The sequence below is a fragment of the Mobula birostris genome, chromosome 15 (genome assembly GCF_030028105.1).
Source record: "Mobula birostris isolate sMobBir1 chromosome 15, sMobBir1.hap1, whole genome shotgun sequence".
Classification (NCBI taxonomy): Eukaryota; Metazoa; Chordata; class Chondrichthyes; order Myliobatiformes; family Myliobatidae; genus Mobula; species Mobula birostris.
The window spans coordinates 24,940,576-24,960,429 of record NC_092384.1 but is presented as its reverse complement, the minus strand read 5'-3'; the positions used below and the strand labels follow the sequence as shown (position 1 = coordinate 24,960,429).

At 40.4% G+C, this 19,854-nt stretch overlaps 1 protein-coding gene and 1 long non-coding RNA gene across 4 annotated transcripts in view; one reads left to right on the top strand and one right to left on the bottom strand.

The window, feature by feature from the left end:
- Window positions 1–19,854, bottom strand: part of LOC140210487 (uncharacterized) — a 143,951-nt gene that overhangs the window by 58,694 nt on the left and 65,403 nt on the right. The window contains exon 3 of one of the 2 annotated variants that reach the window (XR_011889243.1): window positions 14,656–14,872. This is a non-coding gene — a long non-coding RNA (uncharacterized lncRNA). Of the gene's footprint in view, window positions 1–12,249; window positions 14,873–19,854 lie in introns of those variants that run through there. The other variant, XR_011889242.1, reaches the window with a different exon arrangement.
- The window catches only part of slc12a3 (solute carrier family 12 member 3), a 72,436-nt gene that overhangs the window by 31,245 nt on the left and 21,337 nt on the right, over window positions 1–19,854 (top strand). For both annotated transcript variants that reach the window (XM_072279473.1, XM_072279471.1), the window contains exons 12-18: window positions 818–941; window positions 2,288–2,389; window positions 5,827–5,982; window positions 7,893–7,992; window positions 10,419–10,530; window positions 13,416–13,550; window positions 14,430–14,536. In XM_072279473.1, the coding sequence (XP_072135574.1) occupies window positions 818–941; window positions 2,288–2,389; window positions 5,827–5,982; window positions 7,893–7,992; window positions 10,419–10,530; window positions 13,416–13,550; window positions 14,430–14,536 (836 nt within the window). The remainder of the gene's footprint in view (window positions 1–817; window positions 942–2,287; window positions 2,390–5,826; window positions 5,983–7,892; window positions 7,993–10,418; window positions 10,531–13,415; window positions 13,551–14,429; window positions 14,537–19,854) is intronic.

Genomic DNA, 19,854 nt, shown 5'->3' with positions numbered 1-19,854 from the left:
CAAAAAAAGGCAAAGTACAGTTTAACTGAATAACAAATTTTCTATTTAAGTGAAATACAGAACAAATTGGAGCACTACTAATCCTACTACAGTACTATAAAACATTGTATTAGTTCCTAATAGTTATTGATGGAGGAAATCATCCAGTGTACACTGTTGTGTTCTTTTGATTGACTATAAATAAACAAATTGGCACAGACACCTAGTGCAGATAATGGACTGCTTTCATACAATGCTGTCATCAATTGTATCCTCCAAATCTTCATTTTCTTTGTAACATTCGTGATGATACCTTCAAATTCTTCATGGTGCTTAACTTGCTTAAGTAGTGAAATCATTTCATTTTCACTCCCGGCCATTTTTGGCATCTCTGAGCCTGAATGCTTGAAACAGCAGTGAGCAAAGCAGTTCAGAATTGTTCTACTGATTATATCTCACAAACTATCAGGACAATGCTCAGTGCTTTTTGAACTCATACACATGAAACTGATGCTGTTTAAAAACTGTTTGGTCTAAGCATGGTATAGTGTCTAATGACCACATGACATGCATATGACTGACACTAGTTAGAAATTGTTCAGCAACAGTTTCCTGTCCCAATTAAGCTTCACAGTGTGCCAAATAAATGAAGGGAATCTGTCCTATCTTCTTGATTAGTTTTTGCTCTTTAAGAGGTGTCACAAATAAGCAACTGCCACAATTAACCAATGGCCTAATTAACCAGATTCCACTGTATTTATCAAGTCTAACTATACAAATATATTGTGTAAAGCAAAGACTTGATTAAACTGATGTTCTTACATGTGTTTCCCAACAGTGCCTGTGCAAGGACAACCTTTATCCTGGTATTGGTGTCTTTGGAAAAGGTTATGGGAAGAATAACGAGCCCATGTACAGTTACCTTCTCACCTACTTCATTGCTATTGCTTTCATTCTTATTGGTAAGAGCCAGCATCAATCTGAATGTTTTTATTCCAGTCTTAGACTAGGGAGGCATATATATGTGTGTGTGTGTGTGTGTGTGTGTGTGTGTGTGTGTATATATATATATATATATATATACACACATTAAGAAGAATCATGTGCTTTTAATTTGTATACATGATCAGAATCACATTTAATATCACTGGCATAATAATAGAGGGGATGTATATGTGTGTGTGTGTGCTAGTTGATATATTTCACTTCTGTACACCCTCTCGTCACCATCTGAAATTCTGCCAACAATAGTTGTATCATTTGCAAATTTATAGATGGCATTCAGGCTGTGCCTAGCCACGCTGTCATGGATGTAGAGAGAGTAGAGCAGTGGGCTAAGCACACGTCCCTGAGGTGCGCCAGTGTTGATTGTCAGTGGGGTGGAGGAGTTATTTCTGATTTGCACTAATAATGGTCTACAGGTTAGGAAGCCAAGGATCCATTTGCAGAGGAAGGTACAGAGACCCAGGTTCTGGAGTTTTTCAATCAGAACTGTAGATATGGTTGTGTTGAGTCAATGAACAGCATCCTGATGTAGGTATATTGTGTAGTCCAGATGATCCAAGGCTGTGTGAGGAGCCAATGAGATTGTCCGCCGTAGACCTGTTGTGATGATACGCAAATTGCAGTGGAGACAGGTGTTAATTCTAGCCATAACCAACCTCCCAAAGCACTCCATCACAGTGCTACTGGACAATAGTCATTAAGGCAGCTCACACTGGTCGTCTTGGCACTGGTATAATTGTTGCCTTTTTGAAGCAAGTGGGAACTTCCAACTGTAGCAATGTAAGATTGAAAATGTTTGAGTACCCTGCCAGTTTTCAGAGCCCAACCAGGTTCTCCACCTGTGGCCTGGCGTGGGTTCACCCTCCTGAAAGACAGCTTGATGTTGGCGTCTGAGACAGGTCACAGGGTCACCCGGTACAGCAAGAAGCAGTGTTTTATCAGAATCTGTGGATAGGGCAAGCAAACTATTTCAAAGCAAAAAATATTGTATGTAATTTGCCAGGAGTTGCAAGTTAGCATCTTAATTGCAGGATGTTATCGTTGTAAATCTCTAACAAAATGGATTGTTGGAGAGGGAATTTGCTCATGCTTAAACGGAATGACTGCATTTTTGATTATAGTCCCAAGTTGTGTTTGACAAAATGCATGACATAGAGTGGTACAGCACAGAAAAAGGTCCATGTCTAATTCTTGGAAATTGCACAATGTGTCAATATGTGACTACATTAAAGGATAATAAGCAATGTACTGTAAAGATCTCCTACAAGTGTTTGTAACCTTGACATGTTTTCTTTTCATGCAGCGGAACTGAACACAATAGCTCCAATTATCTCCAACTTTTTCCTGTGCTCCTACGCTCTCATCAATTTTAGCTGCTTCCATGCGTCGATTACCAACTCCCCAGGCAAGCTCTCATTTCCTGCTTCACAAAATGTTTTGTAATTATTTTATATTGATTTTTGGCAACATGTAAAACCAAATAAATAAACCATGTAAATAAATAAATAAATGAATCAATCCTGACGAAGGGTCTCGGCCTGAAACGTCGACTGCACCTCTTCCTACAGATGCTGCCTGGCCTGCTGCGTTCACCAGCAACTTTGATGTGTGTTGCTTGAATTTCCAGCATCTGCAGAATTCCTGTTGTTTGCATTTAAATAAACCATGAAGATGTAATGAAAATTAGAGTCAAATAGCCATTAATTGCTTAAGTGAGCCGGGGCCACAGTCTCATAATAAGGAGTAGACCATTGAGAACTGAGGTGAGGCAACATTCCTGCGTGCAGTTGGAAATGAGTCTTTGGAATTCTCTCCCTTTGGGGACTGTGGAAGGGTATGTAAATGAGTACTTTCAAAGCAGGGTTTGATATATTTACAGATCACAGGGATATAAAGGAATAGTGGAGTGAGCAGAAGTCACCATGATTTGATGACTGTTGGAGCAAGCTCATAGGATCAAATGGTCTACTCCTACTCTCATTGTCTTCAAGCTGCATACATTCCACTTTGGCTTACATCCAAGTGAACCATTCTTTGAAGTCTCCTTCCTTTCTTTGACTATTAGCTGACTCTGCGATACGGCCAAAGCATCAATGGCTCATAAGCCATGTTTATAATTGGGATTTGGAGAGAAAATATGAATTTTGAGTAACAAACCTTTTTATTTTTAGAGATGTAGCACAGTAACACGCCCTTTATACCCAAAGAATGTGTGGCATGCAATTGCACATGTCAGCAATTAACCTACTAACCCATAAGTGTTTGGAATGTGGGAGGAAACCAGAGCACCTGAAGAAACCCACACGGTCATAGGGAGAACCTGCAAACCCCTTACAACAATTAAGCCCAGGTTGCTGCTGCTGTTTGGCCCATGATGTTGTACCAACCATTTAACCCTACTCGATAAGATCAATCTAACCCTTCCTTCCTACATGTCCTTCTATTTATTTTTTATCCATGTGCCTATCTAAGAGTCCCTTAAATGTCCCTGATGTATCTACCTCTTCCACCAACCCAGCAGCAAGTTCCACGCATTTACCACTTAATCTGTGTAGAAAACCTACCTCGAACATCCCCTTCTATAATCGTCCCGTCACCTTAAAATTATGCCCCTTCATATTTGCCATTTCTGCCCTAGGAAAAAGCTCTTGGTTGTCTGCTCAATCTGTATCTCTTATCATCTTTTGTACCTCTATCAAATCACCTCTCATCCTCCTTTGATCCAAGAAAAAAAACCCAGTTCACTCACGCTATCCTTCCACATTCTCCTTATAATGAGGAAACCAGAACTGAACACAATACTCCAAGTGTGGTATAACTAGGGTTTTATAGAGCTAAAGCACTACCTTGCAGCTTTTGAACTCAGTCCTTCAGTCCCCAGACTAACTAAGGCCAACACACCATACACCTGCTTAACGGCCATATCATTTTGCACAACAGCTTTGAGAGATCAATGAACATGGACCCTAAGCCCTCTCTGTTCTCCCATGTCACTAAGAATCCTGCTATTAACCCTATACCCTGCCTTCAAGTTCAACCTTGCAAAGTGCATCACCTCACACTTTTCCAGACTATCCCTAATCAGACTGCTTCTCCAAATGCTCATAAATCCTTCCTCTATGAATCTTCCCCTATAGTTTTTCCACCACCAATGTAAGACTCACTGTCTATAATTCCCAGGATTATCCCTATTAACTTTCTTGAACCAAGAAATAACATCTGCCACTTTCCAATCTTCTGCCACTAATCCTGTGCCCCGTGAGGACGCAAAGGCGCAACAATTTCCCTTGCTTCCTATCGTAACCTTGTGTATATCCTGTCCAACCCCAGGGACTTGTCTATCCTTATGTTTTTCAAACGTTCATGCGCATCCACTTTCTTAAAGTTGACATGTTCTAGCATATTAGCCTGTCCCTGGCTGCCCTCCTATTTGTCAAGGACTTTCTCACTGGTGAATACGGAAACAAAAAATTCATTAAGGACCTCTCCTACCTCCTCAAACTCCAGGAACATGTTTCTTCTTTTATCCCTGATCAGACCCAACCTTACTCTAGTTATTCTCCTTTGCATATGTGTAGAACATCTTGGGGTTTTCCTTAATCCTTCTCCTATCCCCTTCTAGTCCCTGTAAGTCAACCATGATCTTATTGAATGGTGCAACAGATATGCGCTACTGAATTGCCTTCTCCTGACATTTTTATATTCTCATGTAAATAGACTTCTTCCATATGCTATATTCAATGGCCAGTATTTTTTTCTTCACCTCATTATTTTCTGTATTTTATAATGCCTTTCTTCTGTCATAGTACCTTTCTATGGGTTGTGTTACGAGGAAAAGTTGGACAGGCAAAGTTTGTATCCACTGGAGTGAGAGATTGAAGCATATGAGCTCCTGTGGGCTCTTGCCAGGGCATATATGGAGAATCTATTTCCATTTATGGGAGAATCAAGAGATCACAGTTTAAAAATAAGACAAACAGTCATTTACGACAACTGAGGTGAAGTGTTTTCTATTAGAGGCTCATGAGTCTTTGAATTTCTGTTCCTCAAAGAACAATTGCAGAATATTTTTCAGCAAGAGATAGACAAATAATAAATTGGGGGAGGATGAAGATAGATGGGAATGGAGATTTGAGCTTGCAGTCTGGTCAGCCAGAAATTGTAGGGTCAGCTAGTATGTGTTCCTAATTCATGGATTTGTATTGTTCCAGTTTATGTAAATTTGCTGACCATTATTTGGAGACTTTTCTGTAGATTGTAAGTGAAACAAAAATGAGGATAATGTGCACGGTTATTAAAAATCTGGCAAGTGCTTATATCAATGAGAATCAAAATCAGATTTATTATCACCGATGTGCAAAATTTGTGCAATGGAAGACATAAAAATTACTATAAGTTAGAAAAAATAAATAGTATGAAAGGGAATAGCATGTTCATGTTCATGGACTGCTGAGAAATCTGACGTAGGAGGGGAAAAGGCTATTCTTAAAATATTGAGAATGGGTCTTCAGGCTTCTGTCCAATGGTAGAAGTCCCAGATGGTGAGTACAATTGTAGAAATTTGCACATGTTTTGGGTGATGTAGCAATCACCTCACACTTCTAATAATGTAGAACCATTAGTATGCCTTCTTCATGATTGTCTCAATGTGTTGGGCACAGAATAGATCCTCTGAGATGTTGAAAGCAGGAACTTGAAGCTGTTCAACCTTTCCATTGGTTGACTTCCCCTTCCTGAAGTTGCTTCCTCTTACTGACATTGAGTGTGAGAATGTTGGAGATATTAACTGACATATTATCTGCCTCTCTTTTAAATAATTTTTGATTTTTTTTTTGTCTAAAGGTTGGAGACCTTCATTCACATATTATAACAAGTGGGCTTCTTTGTTTGGTGCAGTTATTTCAGTGGTCATCATGTTCTTACTGACATGGTGGGCAGCCGTCATTGCCATTGGAATTGTAGGCTTCCTTCTGGCATATGCATTGTACAAGAAGCCTGGTAAGTAATTGGGAATACAATCGATGTAAATGGTGTTACTATTCTCTGTATCGCATCGCACTAGAGACAAAAACAATCAAATGTTAATCTATTTGCGTACATTGCTAAAGCTTAGAGCTTTTCAGTTAATGAACTGATGTAATTCTTTTTAGTTATGTAACATTAGAAGTACTTAATGATTTTTCTGAAGGAATATGATCCATAGTTGTCTGCTTAAATATTCACTTGGGAGTTATGAGCCTAGTTGGCAAGGGCATTAGATCATCAACTGAGAGTTTCAGAATAGAATGGACTTTTTGCATCAGAAATACGCCATTCGGACTATCGAGTCTACTCTGCCAATCTATCGTGACTGATTTATTATCCCTCTCAACTCCGTTCTCCTACCTTCTCCCCCTTTGATGCATTGACTAATCAAGAACCTATCTGTTTCAAATATACCCAAAGACCTGGCCTCCACAGCCATCTGTAGCAATGAATTCCACAGATTCACTACCCTCTAGCTAAAGAAATTCCTCCACATCTTTGTTCTAAGTGGACATCCCTCTATTCTGAGGCCCAAAGCCATCGAATGCTCCTCATATGTTAACTTTTTCATTTCTGGGCTTATTCTCATGAACCTCATCAAAACACTCTCCAATACTTTGTGCTGGCATTGGTCTTGGACCAAAACATCGACTGTTTATTCCTTTCCATGGATGTTGCCTGACCTGAGTTCACCCTGCATTTTGTATGTGTTACTCTAGATTTAAGCATCTGCCGAATCTCTTGTTTTCACAATACTCCGTGTGGTCTGACTGATGCCTTGTAAAGACTCAACTTTGCAACCTTGCTTTTATGTTCTAGGGTCTCAAAATGAATACTAACATTGCATATGCCTTCCTTCCCACTGACTCAACCTGCAAGCTAACCTTTAGGGAATCCCACACTAGGACCCCCCAGTCTTTTTGCACCTCTGATTTCTGAATTTTCTCCCTGTTTAATAAGTAGTTTATCTCTTTATTCCTTCTGCCAAAGTGTATGACCACACTGTGTTCCATCTGTCACTTCCTTGTCCATTCTCCTAATCTGTCCAAGTCCTTCTGCAGACTCCCTGCTTCCTCCTCAGTAACTGTCCCTCCACTTATCTTTGTATCATCTGCAAACTTGGCCACAAACCCATTAATTCTGTCATCCAAACCATTGACATATACCATGAAAAGCGATGGTCCCGACAACAGACCCTGCAGAACACCACTAGTCACCAGCAGCCAACTAGAAAAGGCCTCTTTATTCCCACTCTTGACTCCTGCCAGTCAGCCAATCTTCTATTCATGCTATTATCTTTCCTGTAATACAGTCTGATGTAGACTGAGAATTAAGTCAGGACCTTCCCAATTTCATTGTCTCAAAGTGTAAGGGAATATACTGTGCACTGAAAGGTTGCTGCCCAGATGAAGGATCTCAGCCCAAAATGTCGATCGTTTATTCCCTTCCATGGATGCTGTCTGACTGGCTGAATTCCTTCAGCGTTTTGTGTTTGTTGCTCTGGATTTCCAGCATCTGCAGAACCTTCTTGTGTTCAAGATTGCTGCTGTTACTTTTCAAGCAATGTCTTTCAACAAGCTTTGCGTGTCAGATAGTTAAAGCATGTTTGTGTATTGTTATCTCCAATGTAAGTATAGTTCTTTGTCTTTCGCACAAGTTGAAAAAATTGCTTTAACCAGAGAATCAGAGCACAAATCTTGGTGCTGGCTTCATAGCTGGTGTAGACCCCATCACATTATATAGTGTCTCCAAATAGCAATTAGTAGTTTAGCTTTAAAGTCAAAGTAAAATCCAGCCCTTAGAGTGAGAAAGTCCAGCCCTTAGAAAAGCTTGGATTGGTAATTTAATAAGTTTTGTATATAAAACTTGTTTTCCATTTTAAGATGTGAATTGGGGGTCATCTGTTCAAGCTGGCTCCTACAACATGGCCCTGTTCTACTCTGTGGGTTTGAACGAAGTGGATGATCATATTAAAAATTACAGGTAAATCCTTGTATCCGGAGGTTTTTTTTAGATTTTGAAAATAAACTTTTTTCATAATTAAAAATATATACAAAAGAATAGACAGTACAAATCATTTTACATTCATGGGCAATGCCTTGCCTTGCCTTGCACCCTTATCTCCTGGTGGCGTCGTCGGGGCGCCATCATGACAGTCATGGGTAATACATACAATCATATTAATTTTTTTAAAATAGCACCATTGTCATCATGTGGCTCCCTGGGTGATACACCGTTCAGTTTCTGAGGGGCTTTCCCACCCATGCGTGGTAGCAAAACGAGCCTGCTATGTGGCCCTTTCCTACAGAGCCTATGTGTTGGCTGCACCAAGCTTCAGTGCATTCCTCAGCCTGGAGTGACACCTTGATGGGCTGGAAGTGCAACAGGTTTTGGACAGAACAGAGAGTGTCTTTCACCGAGTTGATAGTCTTCCAGCATCACTTGATATCCATCTCAATGTGTGTCCTTGGAAGCAGCCCATAGATCAGAGAATCCCTCATTAAGCAGCTACTGGGGATAAAATGAGACGAGGAACTTTATGTCTTTCTCTGGGGGCTCTTAGCAAAGCAGTGTGGTGATCATCTCTTCCCAACCGCAGCCATTCTGAGGGAGCATGCATTGGGGATGATATTTTGCCTCTCTAAGAAGGATTTGACTGTGAGAGCCCAGCCAATTGAGGTCCGGGTGCTTGTTGGTGAGCTCTACTGATGTGGTTCTCTGCCAGATGATTAGGATAGTTTGCTCAGAGACCACCCCACCCCACCACTGTATCCATAGTGTCCTATCCTGAAATGTCAGCAGAATGTTTCTTGATGGTCAAAGGTGTTTGCTTGGAAGGACTCTTCCAGAAAGGACATAGTGTGGCAATGTCCAGCTGATTGGGACTTTCCATAGCAGTAGGGCCAGAGATGTCCTTCGCCAGACACCAGTAGAACTGCAACAAATGGTAACATTTGGTGCTCAGGTACTGTGGTTCCACACAAAAACTAATGCAGCCACAAATAAAAATGGTCACGTGTAGCTGGAGATAGTGATTTTTTAACTCCTTCCAGAGATCGTGAACAACTCTACACAACTCATTTCACGGACTCAGAAGGACGGCAAACATGTTAAACTGAAAATAACTAGCCAATAGATTTCTTACAACAATCTGAATTACTGTGAAGACCTACTGGCTGTGGGAAGTTAGATTAAGTAGGAACCAGATCTCTAAAATGTTTAAATGTTTTTCAGCATCATACATTTTTCGCTGAGTTGAATATTAATGAGTTCTTCAGTAGTCCTAAGCCAGCCAAAATGACTTGTATAATTCATTAGTTGAGTCCCACGAGAATAGAAGTTCCCAAGGTATTTGCCAGTTGTCAGTGGTACAAAGTTTCCAGGATTGTCCAAGACACCAAGCATGGTGGCCATGCTATGTTAGTGCCGGGATGTGTGATGACACTTGCAGGCTGCCCCCAGCACATCCTTGGGTGGTTTAGTTGCTACCACAAGTGACACATTCTGCTGTATGTTTTGATGTACAAGTGATAAAATCCAAATCCATCACCAGAATTAATAATAAATCTTCCAGATATTGTTGGGAGAACCAAAAATTATGTTTAATTACATATTGGGTATAAAAACATTGCAGGAACATGAAAGCAAAGGGTGTTTGATTAGTGGTCAGGCATCCAAATAATAAGCAGCTTCCTGTTTAATAGTAAGGTTAATTTGTAGTTGTGATCTGTTTGATCTGCATCATCATCTTCTGCATATCATATTCTTCACGAGTCCCATGGACCAAAGACAGCCTGTCCTAGTGTTAGAGTACCATATGGGTGGGAGGGAAGGACAGGGCTTGTTTTGTTGTTGCTTTGTCACTTTTGTATGTTCTGTTTTGTTGTGTTCCATGCTGTTCTGCCAAGCACAGTGGGCATTCTATTTTGACGCCAGAAATCCGACATTTGCGGGCTACATCCTTTGGTGTTTGGTTAAAGCAAATGACGCATTTCACCGTATGTTTTGATGCACAGTGATAAATCTGAATCTGAGAAAGATTCCAGGTCACGATAGGTGAGGAGAGAACAGCCAAGAGATATGGGTGAAGATTGGGACTTGAATCAAGTTGGGTGGATCAGGCTGAGGCAATTGATGGTGGGAGTGTGGGGAGAGATTGCCATCAGTTTGGGAGTGATTTGAGCATCACATCGGGGTGGGGTTATGGTTGCAATGACGATGAGACTCATCAAGGACCTAGAAAAAATCTGTAGACTTTGTAAAACATTATTCCAATTGTTTTTGCTTCATGGGATGCAAGTGTTGAACTCTGTAATGTAGTGCTTTTTTTTCTGTCTCCTCCTGGTTTTCATAATGTTCCAACTGTGTGATATTGCTTTGATTAACTTCAAGATTTTGTATGTTTCCAGGCCTCAGTGTTTGGTTCTTACTGGTCCTCCTAACTTCCGTCCAGCACTGGTGGATTTTATTGGGACTTTTACCAAAAACCACAGTCTGATGGTGTGCGGGAATGTGCTCATCGTGAGTGCAGTTGAACCTTTGAAACCTGATCTCTATATTTCGAGTACTGTGCAGCAGAAAATAGCTTTATGGAATACTATTACTCAAGTTTAACCTAAATATGTGTACATTGATTGGTACAAAATGTGTAATATTGCAGGTCATCTGACCCATATGAACGCGTAATTCAAAAAAAATTGTTACTGAACCTCAGCACTGAATCTATAGCTTCAAAGATAATGATGCTTCAAATACATGTCCCAATACCTTTTCAATGGTTTGATTTTTGCCCCTCACTCACCCTTTCATCTCTTGAACATTATGTTCAAGACACCATCACTCTCAAAATAAAAAATCTTTCCTCATCTTCCTGCTTCCACCAATTAATTTAAATTTATATCCTCTGCTGCAATCACATTGCTTTCTTAGCACTACCTACCCCTCCATCTATCTTTGTATCATCTGCAAACTTTGCCACAAAGCCATCAATTCTATTTTCCAAATCACTGGCAAATAATTTGAAAAGTAGCAGTCCCAATACTGACCCCTGAGGAACACCGCTAGTCACTGGCAGCCAACCAGAAAAGGCCCCCTTTATTCCCACTCACTGCCTCCTGCCTGTCAGCCATTCCTCTATCCTTGCCAGTGTTTTTCCTGTAACACCATAGGATTTTATCTTATGTGGCACTTTATCAAATGCCCTCTGAAAATCCAAGTAGATGACATCCACTGCCTCTCCTTTGTCTACCATGCTTGTTACTTGGTTAAAGAACTCCAACTGATCTGTCAGGTAAGATTTTCCTTTACAGAAACCATGCTGACTTTGATTTATCATTTGTTTCCAAGTACCCTGAAACCTCATCCTTAATAATGTACTCTGACACTTTCCCAACCACTGAGGTTAGGCTGACTGTCTCCTTTCTTTTGTTTTCCTCCCTTCTTAATGAGTGGAGTGACATTTGCACGGGACCATTCCAGAATCAGATGACTTTTGAAAGATCATGTCCAATGCATTCGTTATCTCTTCAGCGACCTCTCTCCTGGGATGTAGTCCACCTGGTCCAGGTGACTTACCACCTTAAGACCTTTGAGTTTGCCAAGTACTTTTTCCTTTGTAATAGCAATGGTACTCACTCCTGCTCCCTAATATTCATGGACCTTTGGCACACTGCTCTTGTCTTCCACAGTGAAGTCTGATACAAAGTACTCATTAAGTTTATCTGCCATCTCTCTGTCCCCCATTGCTGCCTCATCAGCATCATTTTCCAGTGGTCCAATATCAACTCTCACCTCCCTTTTACCCTTTATATTACTGAAAAAACTTTTAGTATCCTCCTTTATATTATTGGTTAGTCTGCCCTCATATTTCATCTTCTCCCTTATAGCTTTTTTAGTTGCCTTTTTTTGGATTTTAGAGTAAAAAGCTTCCCAGTAATCTTTTTTAGACCCTTATTATTTTATACACCTCATTAATGTCTCCCTTCAGCTTTCCCTGTGTCACAGAAAGCAAAGCTTCCTCATTGCTACAAGTTTCAGTCCTTTTTCTTTTTAAATCTTTTTATTAATTTTCAAAATCATAATCACATTGTTGTGTGTTAACAATGTTAATACAAAGAGATTGGAATAATCTTATTATTAATAAACATATACAGAAAATTTTCAAATAACATAGGTATAATAGACTTCCAAACTCATGATGAAATTAGTCATAAAGGAAAAAAAAGAAAAAAAATACATATATAAGCAAAGAACCCCCCCCCCAAAAAAGAAAAAAAAACACTAAATACTAAACCCAAAAAAAGCAAACAGAACAAAACAGGGGTAGACCAATATCTTGAATCAAACACGTTCAGTAATGTCTCAACTCCGCTCCTCTATTCATATATTTTAAGTTAATAAAGAAGATTCAGAAAAGTCAGATTACATCATATGAAAGTGTTGCATAAAAGGTTTCCAAGTTTCTTCAAATTTAATCGAAGGATCAAAGATATCACTTCTAATTTTTTCTAAATTTAAACTTAATATAGTTTGAGAAAACCATTGGAATGTAGTAGGTTTCTTTCCAGTTCAATGAAATAGATCTTCTGGCTGTTAAAGTAACAAATGCTATCATCTGCCAGGCTGAAGAAGACAAAGATCTATCTTCTACCGTTGGCAATCCAAAAATTGCCGTAATAGGATGGGGTTGTAAATCAAAACATAGAACTGTTGAGATAATATCAAAAATATCTTTCCAATTATTTTCCAGTTTCAGTCCTAGTAACATCCTTGAATCTCCCCTGCACCCTTTCCTTTGCCCCAATCACCAGCTCCCCACACTCTCCAGAGTTGATAAAGCACCCCCACTCTGCTGACCGTACCCTCTCCTGCAGGTCCAACTCACCACCAGACATCTCTCCAGCAATCACCCTCTACCCTCCCTCTCCTGTGGCCCATGCTTACCTGCTAGATAACATTTCTTACTGTGGCCACACTGCAACATTACTGAGCCTCCTCTGCTGCCACACCATTTTGAGACCTTGGTGACATATACTTATCGGGTAGCTGACTAAAACTTTTCCCTCATCTTGGGTGATAAATTCCATTGCATAACCCCTCTCCCTATTTCTGTCTTGTATTTGGCATTGCTTCAAGGGCTATCCCACTGAATATTATTGCCTTAAGGCAGAGGTCGCTAGGTACTTGGTTAGTCAGAGCATCAAAGGACATGGGGAAAAGGCGGGTGAGTGGGCTTGAGTGAAATGATAAATCAACCATGATGGAATGGCGGGACATGCTTGATGGATTAATGGCTTAATGTCCCCTATGTCCATGGTCATATGGTGTTTCTGAAACTAACTCATTCGTCACGGCCATGATTGACTGCTGAATTTCTATACCTAATTGCACCCTGTCCTTGATCCAAGGGACATCAAAAAGAAAAGGTGCCTGAAGTCACCTCAAATGGACACGTCAAGTGGATGATCAAGAGAAAGGTCAGGTCGTTTTATACCGCAGTGGCTGCAGATAACCTACGAACAGGATCGCGAATGTTAATGCAGGTAAACGTGTAAAACGCAGGGGCAGATTGACAGTGCAACACAGGGCAGGGCAGAGGCCAAGTGCAGTAGAGGGCAAAGAGAAGGTGAAGTGGGACGAAAGGCCGGACAGAGGCATAAGGGCAGAAGGCTATTGGTCATAGACATAGACTTACACAGTACAGACTCTTCACCCCACATGATATTGTGCTGACATTTCAACAAGATCAATCAACCCCTTCCCTCCTACATAGCACTCCATTTTTTAATCAATCCATGTGCTCATCTAAGAGTTTCTTAAATGCCTCTAATGTATCTGCCTCGACCACCACCCCTGGTAGTGCATTCCATACACTCACCACTCTCTGTGTAAAGAATTTGCCTCTGACATCCCCCCATACTTTCCTCCAATCACCTTAAAATTATACCCCCTCATATTAGTCATTTTTGCCCTAGGAAAAAAGTCTCTGGATAACCACTTGATTTATGTCCAAGATAAAAATCTGTGCTATTTAATACCCAATGCAGTGCTTCACTTCAGTTCCAACTGCACTAATTATATAGGACCAAGAGACGGGCCTTTTGCACATCATTGGGATGAGGAATAGTGATTGGTGAAGAACCAAGCAAACAAGAGAGTGAGCATTTCCACACTTCCCAAACATGCCTCAAAAATGCAACTCTGCCACTGCATTGAGCTTCGTCCTTGTGAGCTTGTGAATGGCCGCAGACATTTTGATAACTATGAAGATATTTTTCCATAATTACTGACTATTTATCATAGAAAGTAAAGGCTGCAGTATGAATAAATGCATTATGATTTACTAATTGTCTTTGTTTACATAAACCTTTTTGCCACTGTTACTGCATGGTTTAAAATAAATCACATTTCACCTTGACTAGGCTGTTGGGCTGGGAAGGATGAAGCCCAACGTCCTTGTGATGGGATTTAAAAGGAATTGGCATTCTGATCATCCACAGAAGTTGGAAAACTACACTGGCATTATATAGTGAGTACTTCACTCTGCAAATTTCTTCAAAAAGAGAGCATTTTAAATGTAAATACTTTGAAAACTCATTCCAAGATTTATTCTAGACATGAGTTTTAGTAATTTCCAGCAGAACTGACCTCTACACATGTCCTCATTGTCAAGGTTGACCACAGCATGAACTGGCAATCGCATCTTTTCTTTCTGGTAGTTCTGGGCTAATACGGGACTGACAGTTCCTTTGGAATTGTGTGAAATGCATGCAGGAGGTCACTTGGGATGTTCACCTCTTCCTCCTGTCTGTTCAGGCACTGCAGAGACAACACTGTGCAGGTTGTAGCGAATACTCAGCTATAACTGTGCAGAAGAACAAAGATAAAAATAAAATGAAGGTATTTGAACAGTGCAACAACCAAACTGCATATGCAGAATAGGCCACATTTTCATGCTTCAGTGGACGAAATGTCCCATCTCCTTAGTTGTTTAACCTTGCTCATATAGGTATTTAACATTGTCTTGTGAGACACTTTTCCGATTGGTGATGGTGAGGAAATTGGATCTTCAAGACCCGAGTTAAAAGTGCAAGGATATTTCTTAACTGATCTGATTGAAATTAAGACAAAATCTGAAAGCGAGTTATTAAATAGTGTCAAGAAATTCAATGTCAAACTTATGAATATAAGAGATAAAGGAATTTTGGAGTAAGAGAAAGATTATATAACTCTTCATACCTCATTCAAAATATTCCAAAGCGAAGTGCTTTGGAGGTATGGTTAATATTGTAGGACAGTAACCAGTCGATGCACATCACACGTCCATAAACACCAATGTGGTAATAACCAGACAATATACCTTATAATAGTGAGTGAATTATAAATATTGTCCACACACCACATATAACTTTCCTGCTCTTCTTCAGCTTTGTATTGAAGGATCTTTTATGTCACTTGATTTCAAATTACAAAGGGACAAAAAAGGAAGTTAAATATTTCAAATTTGACATTTTTCATTTTTGAAATCTGTAAGATAAACAATTACTTAAGGAATAATGTGTAGAGTTGTGGGTAGTTCCGGAGGTAGGGAACAGGTATAGACAGGCAGGTCTGGAGCTCTCTATTTGCTGGACAAATTATTTTAAATTTTTTAAAAAAAGGAATAATGTTTCACACTGGTGTGGTTAAGTTTCAGTTCTAGGGAGATAGATTGATATTAATGAGGAATAACTGTAGTGCAATGGTCCAGAAATTCATACATGTAATGCCACCTTGCCTCCTATAAGAACTCCATTCTATTCTCCCAGTTTTCCCTCTCCACCACACCTTTATCCGGTGCTGAAATGTTTTACATAGATTCTGCTTGAAAGGTCTTCCTTCTCTCTTCTTCCTTCTCTCTTCTTCCAGAACCACAGTTTATTTCTCCAACATATTGACAAAAGCCTTTGATTCCATCTGCTCTCTCTTGCCCTCCTCCAGAACACTGGAAGGGCTCTGGCCTTCACCCTCCATCCAACCAGTCTGCCTGTTCAATCGATCCCGATTTGCAAATCCTGCTAACTCCCACCAGGCAATACCAGCCCCACTGACCCTCCATTATTGGCTCCAACTCTCCAGTAGCTGACATCTTTCCAGCTTCCCTGATTCATTAGAATCCATGTACAGTACCTTCCCACACCAATTTACCAAGGCCTACCAATCTCAGACACTTCCATTTCCACTTGATCTGTCCCATCTCACCTACCTCTGCACTGGGATGGCAATGAGTCTTGTTAGCAGTGACTCTTCTCCCATTCTCAAATTTCAACAATCCAACTCCAGGCGCTAAATCTCAAATATATTGCCAATCCTCCTCTCCCATCCAACCCCAAAATCAGATCCAGCATTCATTCTAAGCAGCATATTTTTGATTATGAAAAGTCCATTGACGTATTAGTGATTTCTGAGACCTTGGTAACCATGGTGAGCGTTGACTGAGGCAGATATTGGCTCCCTACTAAACAACTACCAATGTGTCACAGTAAGGCACACTGGAATTTCTGGGCCAAGTAAGATGGTGTAAGATGCTGATTGGGGCACAATGAAAGGCTTATAAATCAAGCTAAACCAAATGGAATGAAAAATGCAATAAATTTAGCCCACTTGACCTCAATTATGTGCCATGTCTGAAAGTATCACACGGCCAATGATAACAAAACCATAAAATGTTGAAAACACTCTGCAGGTCGGATGACATAACTAGAGAGAGAAATAGATGCAAGCCATTTGTCAGAACCTTCTAACACATCCTGGTTGGTTGTTGCCCACATAGAAGTCCTCCTTTGTTGTGCAATCAATATTCCAGTAATATTTGAGTAATGTTGTAACTACATTGTTTGATTAAGCATTCTTGTTCATTTAACTATAAAATACGTAAATTGCATACATCATGATATTACCATGCAATATTCATGCACCTTGCTTAAAGAAAAAAACGATACTAAGATGCACTATTCCAGGCTCAGTGCTTTACTTTCAATTAGATTAATGTTTTGGACTTACAAAGCATAACAGTGACAAAGAGTGACTTTTAAACAAACCCAAGACAACCTGTTCAAGTGCAGTGAGACGTTCGAATGTTTTTTGAAAAGCACAGCTGGACATTTGAGTTTTATATTAAATAAAAGCAGTGCAGCGCGTGTCTCTTCAAAAAAGGAGGTGGAGGCAATCCAGTTATCAGGAGAAAACAGAAGAATTCATTGGTTCATAAACCATGAATACCGGGTGATAAAAATCATTAAAAAATTAGCAGAAATACCTGGCTACATCAGAAAGCTAGACTATGTGATTGCACAAGAGATAACTGAAATTATATACTGAAATTGAACAGTATTTTAAAGCAAATGGAATAGTCAATGAGAAATAAGTGAACATTGACTTCTCAAACTTCCGCTAATGCCCCACCTCCCCCTTGTACCCCATCCGTTATTTATTTATATACACACATTCTTTTTCTCTCTCTCCTTTTTCTCCCTCTGTACCTCTGACTATACCCCTTGCCCATCCTCTGGGTTTTAACCCCCCCCCCTTTTCCTTCTCCCTGGGCCTCCTGTTCCATGATCCTCTAATATCCCTTTTGCCAATCAACTGTCCAGCTCTTGGCTCCATCCCTCCCCCTCCTGTCTTCCCATCATTTTGGATCTCCCCCTCCCCCTCCCCCTTTCAAATCTCTTACTATCTCTTCTTTCAGTTGGTCCTGATGAGGGGTCTCGGCCCGAAATGTTGACTGTACCTCTTCCTAGAGATGCTGCCTGGCCTGCTGCGTTCACCAGCAACTTTGATGTGTGTTGCTTGAATTTCCAGCATCTGCAGAATTCCTCGTGTGTGGGTTTAAAGGCATATAGTTTACTTAGAAGTTTGACTGCTCCAGCCAATCCAGCCAAAATGAGCTTTGCTGATGATATGAAAGTAATGCAGGAGCACTTAGAACCGAAACCATTGTTGATAGCAGAATGCTTTATGTTTTATAAGTGGAATCTAAACGAAGGGGAATCTATTTCAGCGTACGTGGCTAAATTGAAGAGATTAAGCATTGTCAGTTCAGTGATGGGCTTAATAATACACTGAGAGATCATATAGCTTGTGGAATCTTAAAAGAAAGCTTTCAAAGATGGCTCCTAACTGAAACCCACTTACATTTAAAAGAGCAGTTGAAATCACTGTATCAATGGAAACTGCAGACAGACACAATTGATTTGTAGTCAGGATTGAAAATAAGCATGAACAAAATTGCAGTGATCAAACAGAAACCGGCCTAGTGGAACAATTTGTGTTACTTTTGTGGCAGGGGCTCACATACACCAGACCGATGCAGGCTTAAAGGCGAAACTTGCATAAAATGCAACAAGGTAGGACATACAAAGAGTATGTTGGGCAGATATAAGTAAACAGACTGCAAAGGGAAGAGAAAAAGTCAAGTTGTAATTTCAAAAAGAGCACTAATCTATATGCTGTCGATAAAAATCTGATAATGATGACACAGGACTGGGTAGCCTTGAGATTTACCATGTGAGCATTAACAGGAGACGAGCAATATGGCTCACTCCAGGAGTGAATGGCAAATTTATTAAAATGGAATAGGACACTGGCTCATCTGGTTCCACAAAGTGAGTTCGAAAGTCATTTCAAAGATACTGAACTGAAGCCTGCAGGTATCCAACTAAGAACTTACACTGGAGAATAAATAAATCTTGTGGGGATGACATTTCTAACAGTGAAATACAACAACCAACAGACCATATTGGACTTGTATGTAATAAAAACAAAAGGGCCAGCATTGTGGGGCCACAATTAGCTGCGATAACTACAACTTGACTGGAGATCCATCCATCATTTGTATGCCACATCCCCTGCAATGGAATCAACTGAAAGCGAATTAAGTAAGGTACTAGATGATGCCAGAGCATCGTTCAAGGATGGCATTGGAAAACTGAAGCCTATCAAGGGTAAGATAGTGATAAGTGAAAATGCTACACCCAAGTTTTGCAAAGCCTATCCAGTTCCTTGTATTGTATGTGATTAAGTAGCCAGTGAGCTAGATTGCCTGAGAGCTGAAGGAATTCTTCCCAAGGTTGAGTGGAGCCCATGGGCAATGCCAGTGGTCCCAGTAGCCAAGAAAAATGGGTCTGTCAGGTTCTGTGGGGATTTCTAAGGTCACCATCAACCCAGCATTGAAAGTAAATCAATACCCTGTACCCAGGATAGAGGATATCTTTGCAAACCTTTCTGGAGGGAAACACTTCAAATCAAATAAAATCATGTTTAATTATCATTCAAACCATACGTAGTTACAGCTGAATGAGACAGTATTCCTCTGGGGCCAAGGTGCAAAGCATTCAAAATAGCAAGCAAACATTCGAAATAGTGAGTAACACAAAACAGCTAGCAAAGAAGCGTATTGACTCAGGGGAAAAAAACATATATATAGTCCAAAACCCTGAGTAACAATGTCCAGCAATTGGTGGTACAGTCTCCCAGCAGCGTGCAGACGCAAGCAATCCAGTCTGTCGTTCCACTGCTCGAACACTGGAGGGCAGCACCAATGGGAGAGGCCAAGCCCCACCCGAGCATGGCGCCACGCTGTAATGCTTCTGCATCGTCTTACCTGGTCTGCAGCTGCAGGCAAGCCCGAGGCTTTAGGCCTAGTGCTTGCTACAACCAAGGCTACACAGCTTCAGCAAAGTGGATTTAGCTGAGGCCAACGTACAGATGGGGATGGAAGAAGAGTCCAAAGTTTTTCTCACCACCAACGCTTATAGAGGGCTTTATTGCTATAATAGGCTTATTTTTGGAGTGGCATCTACACCT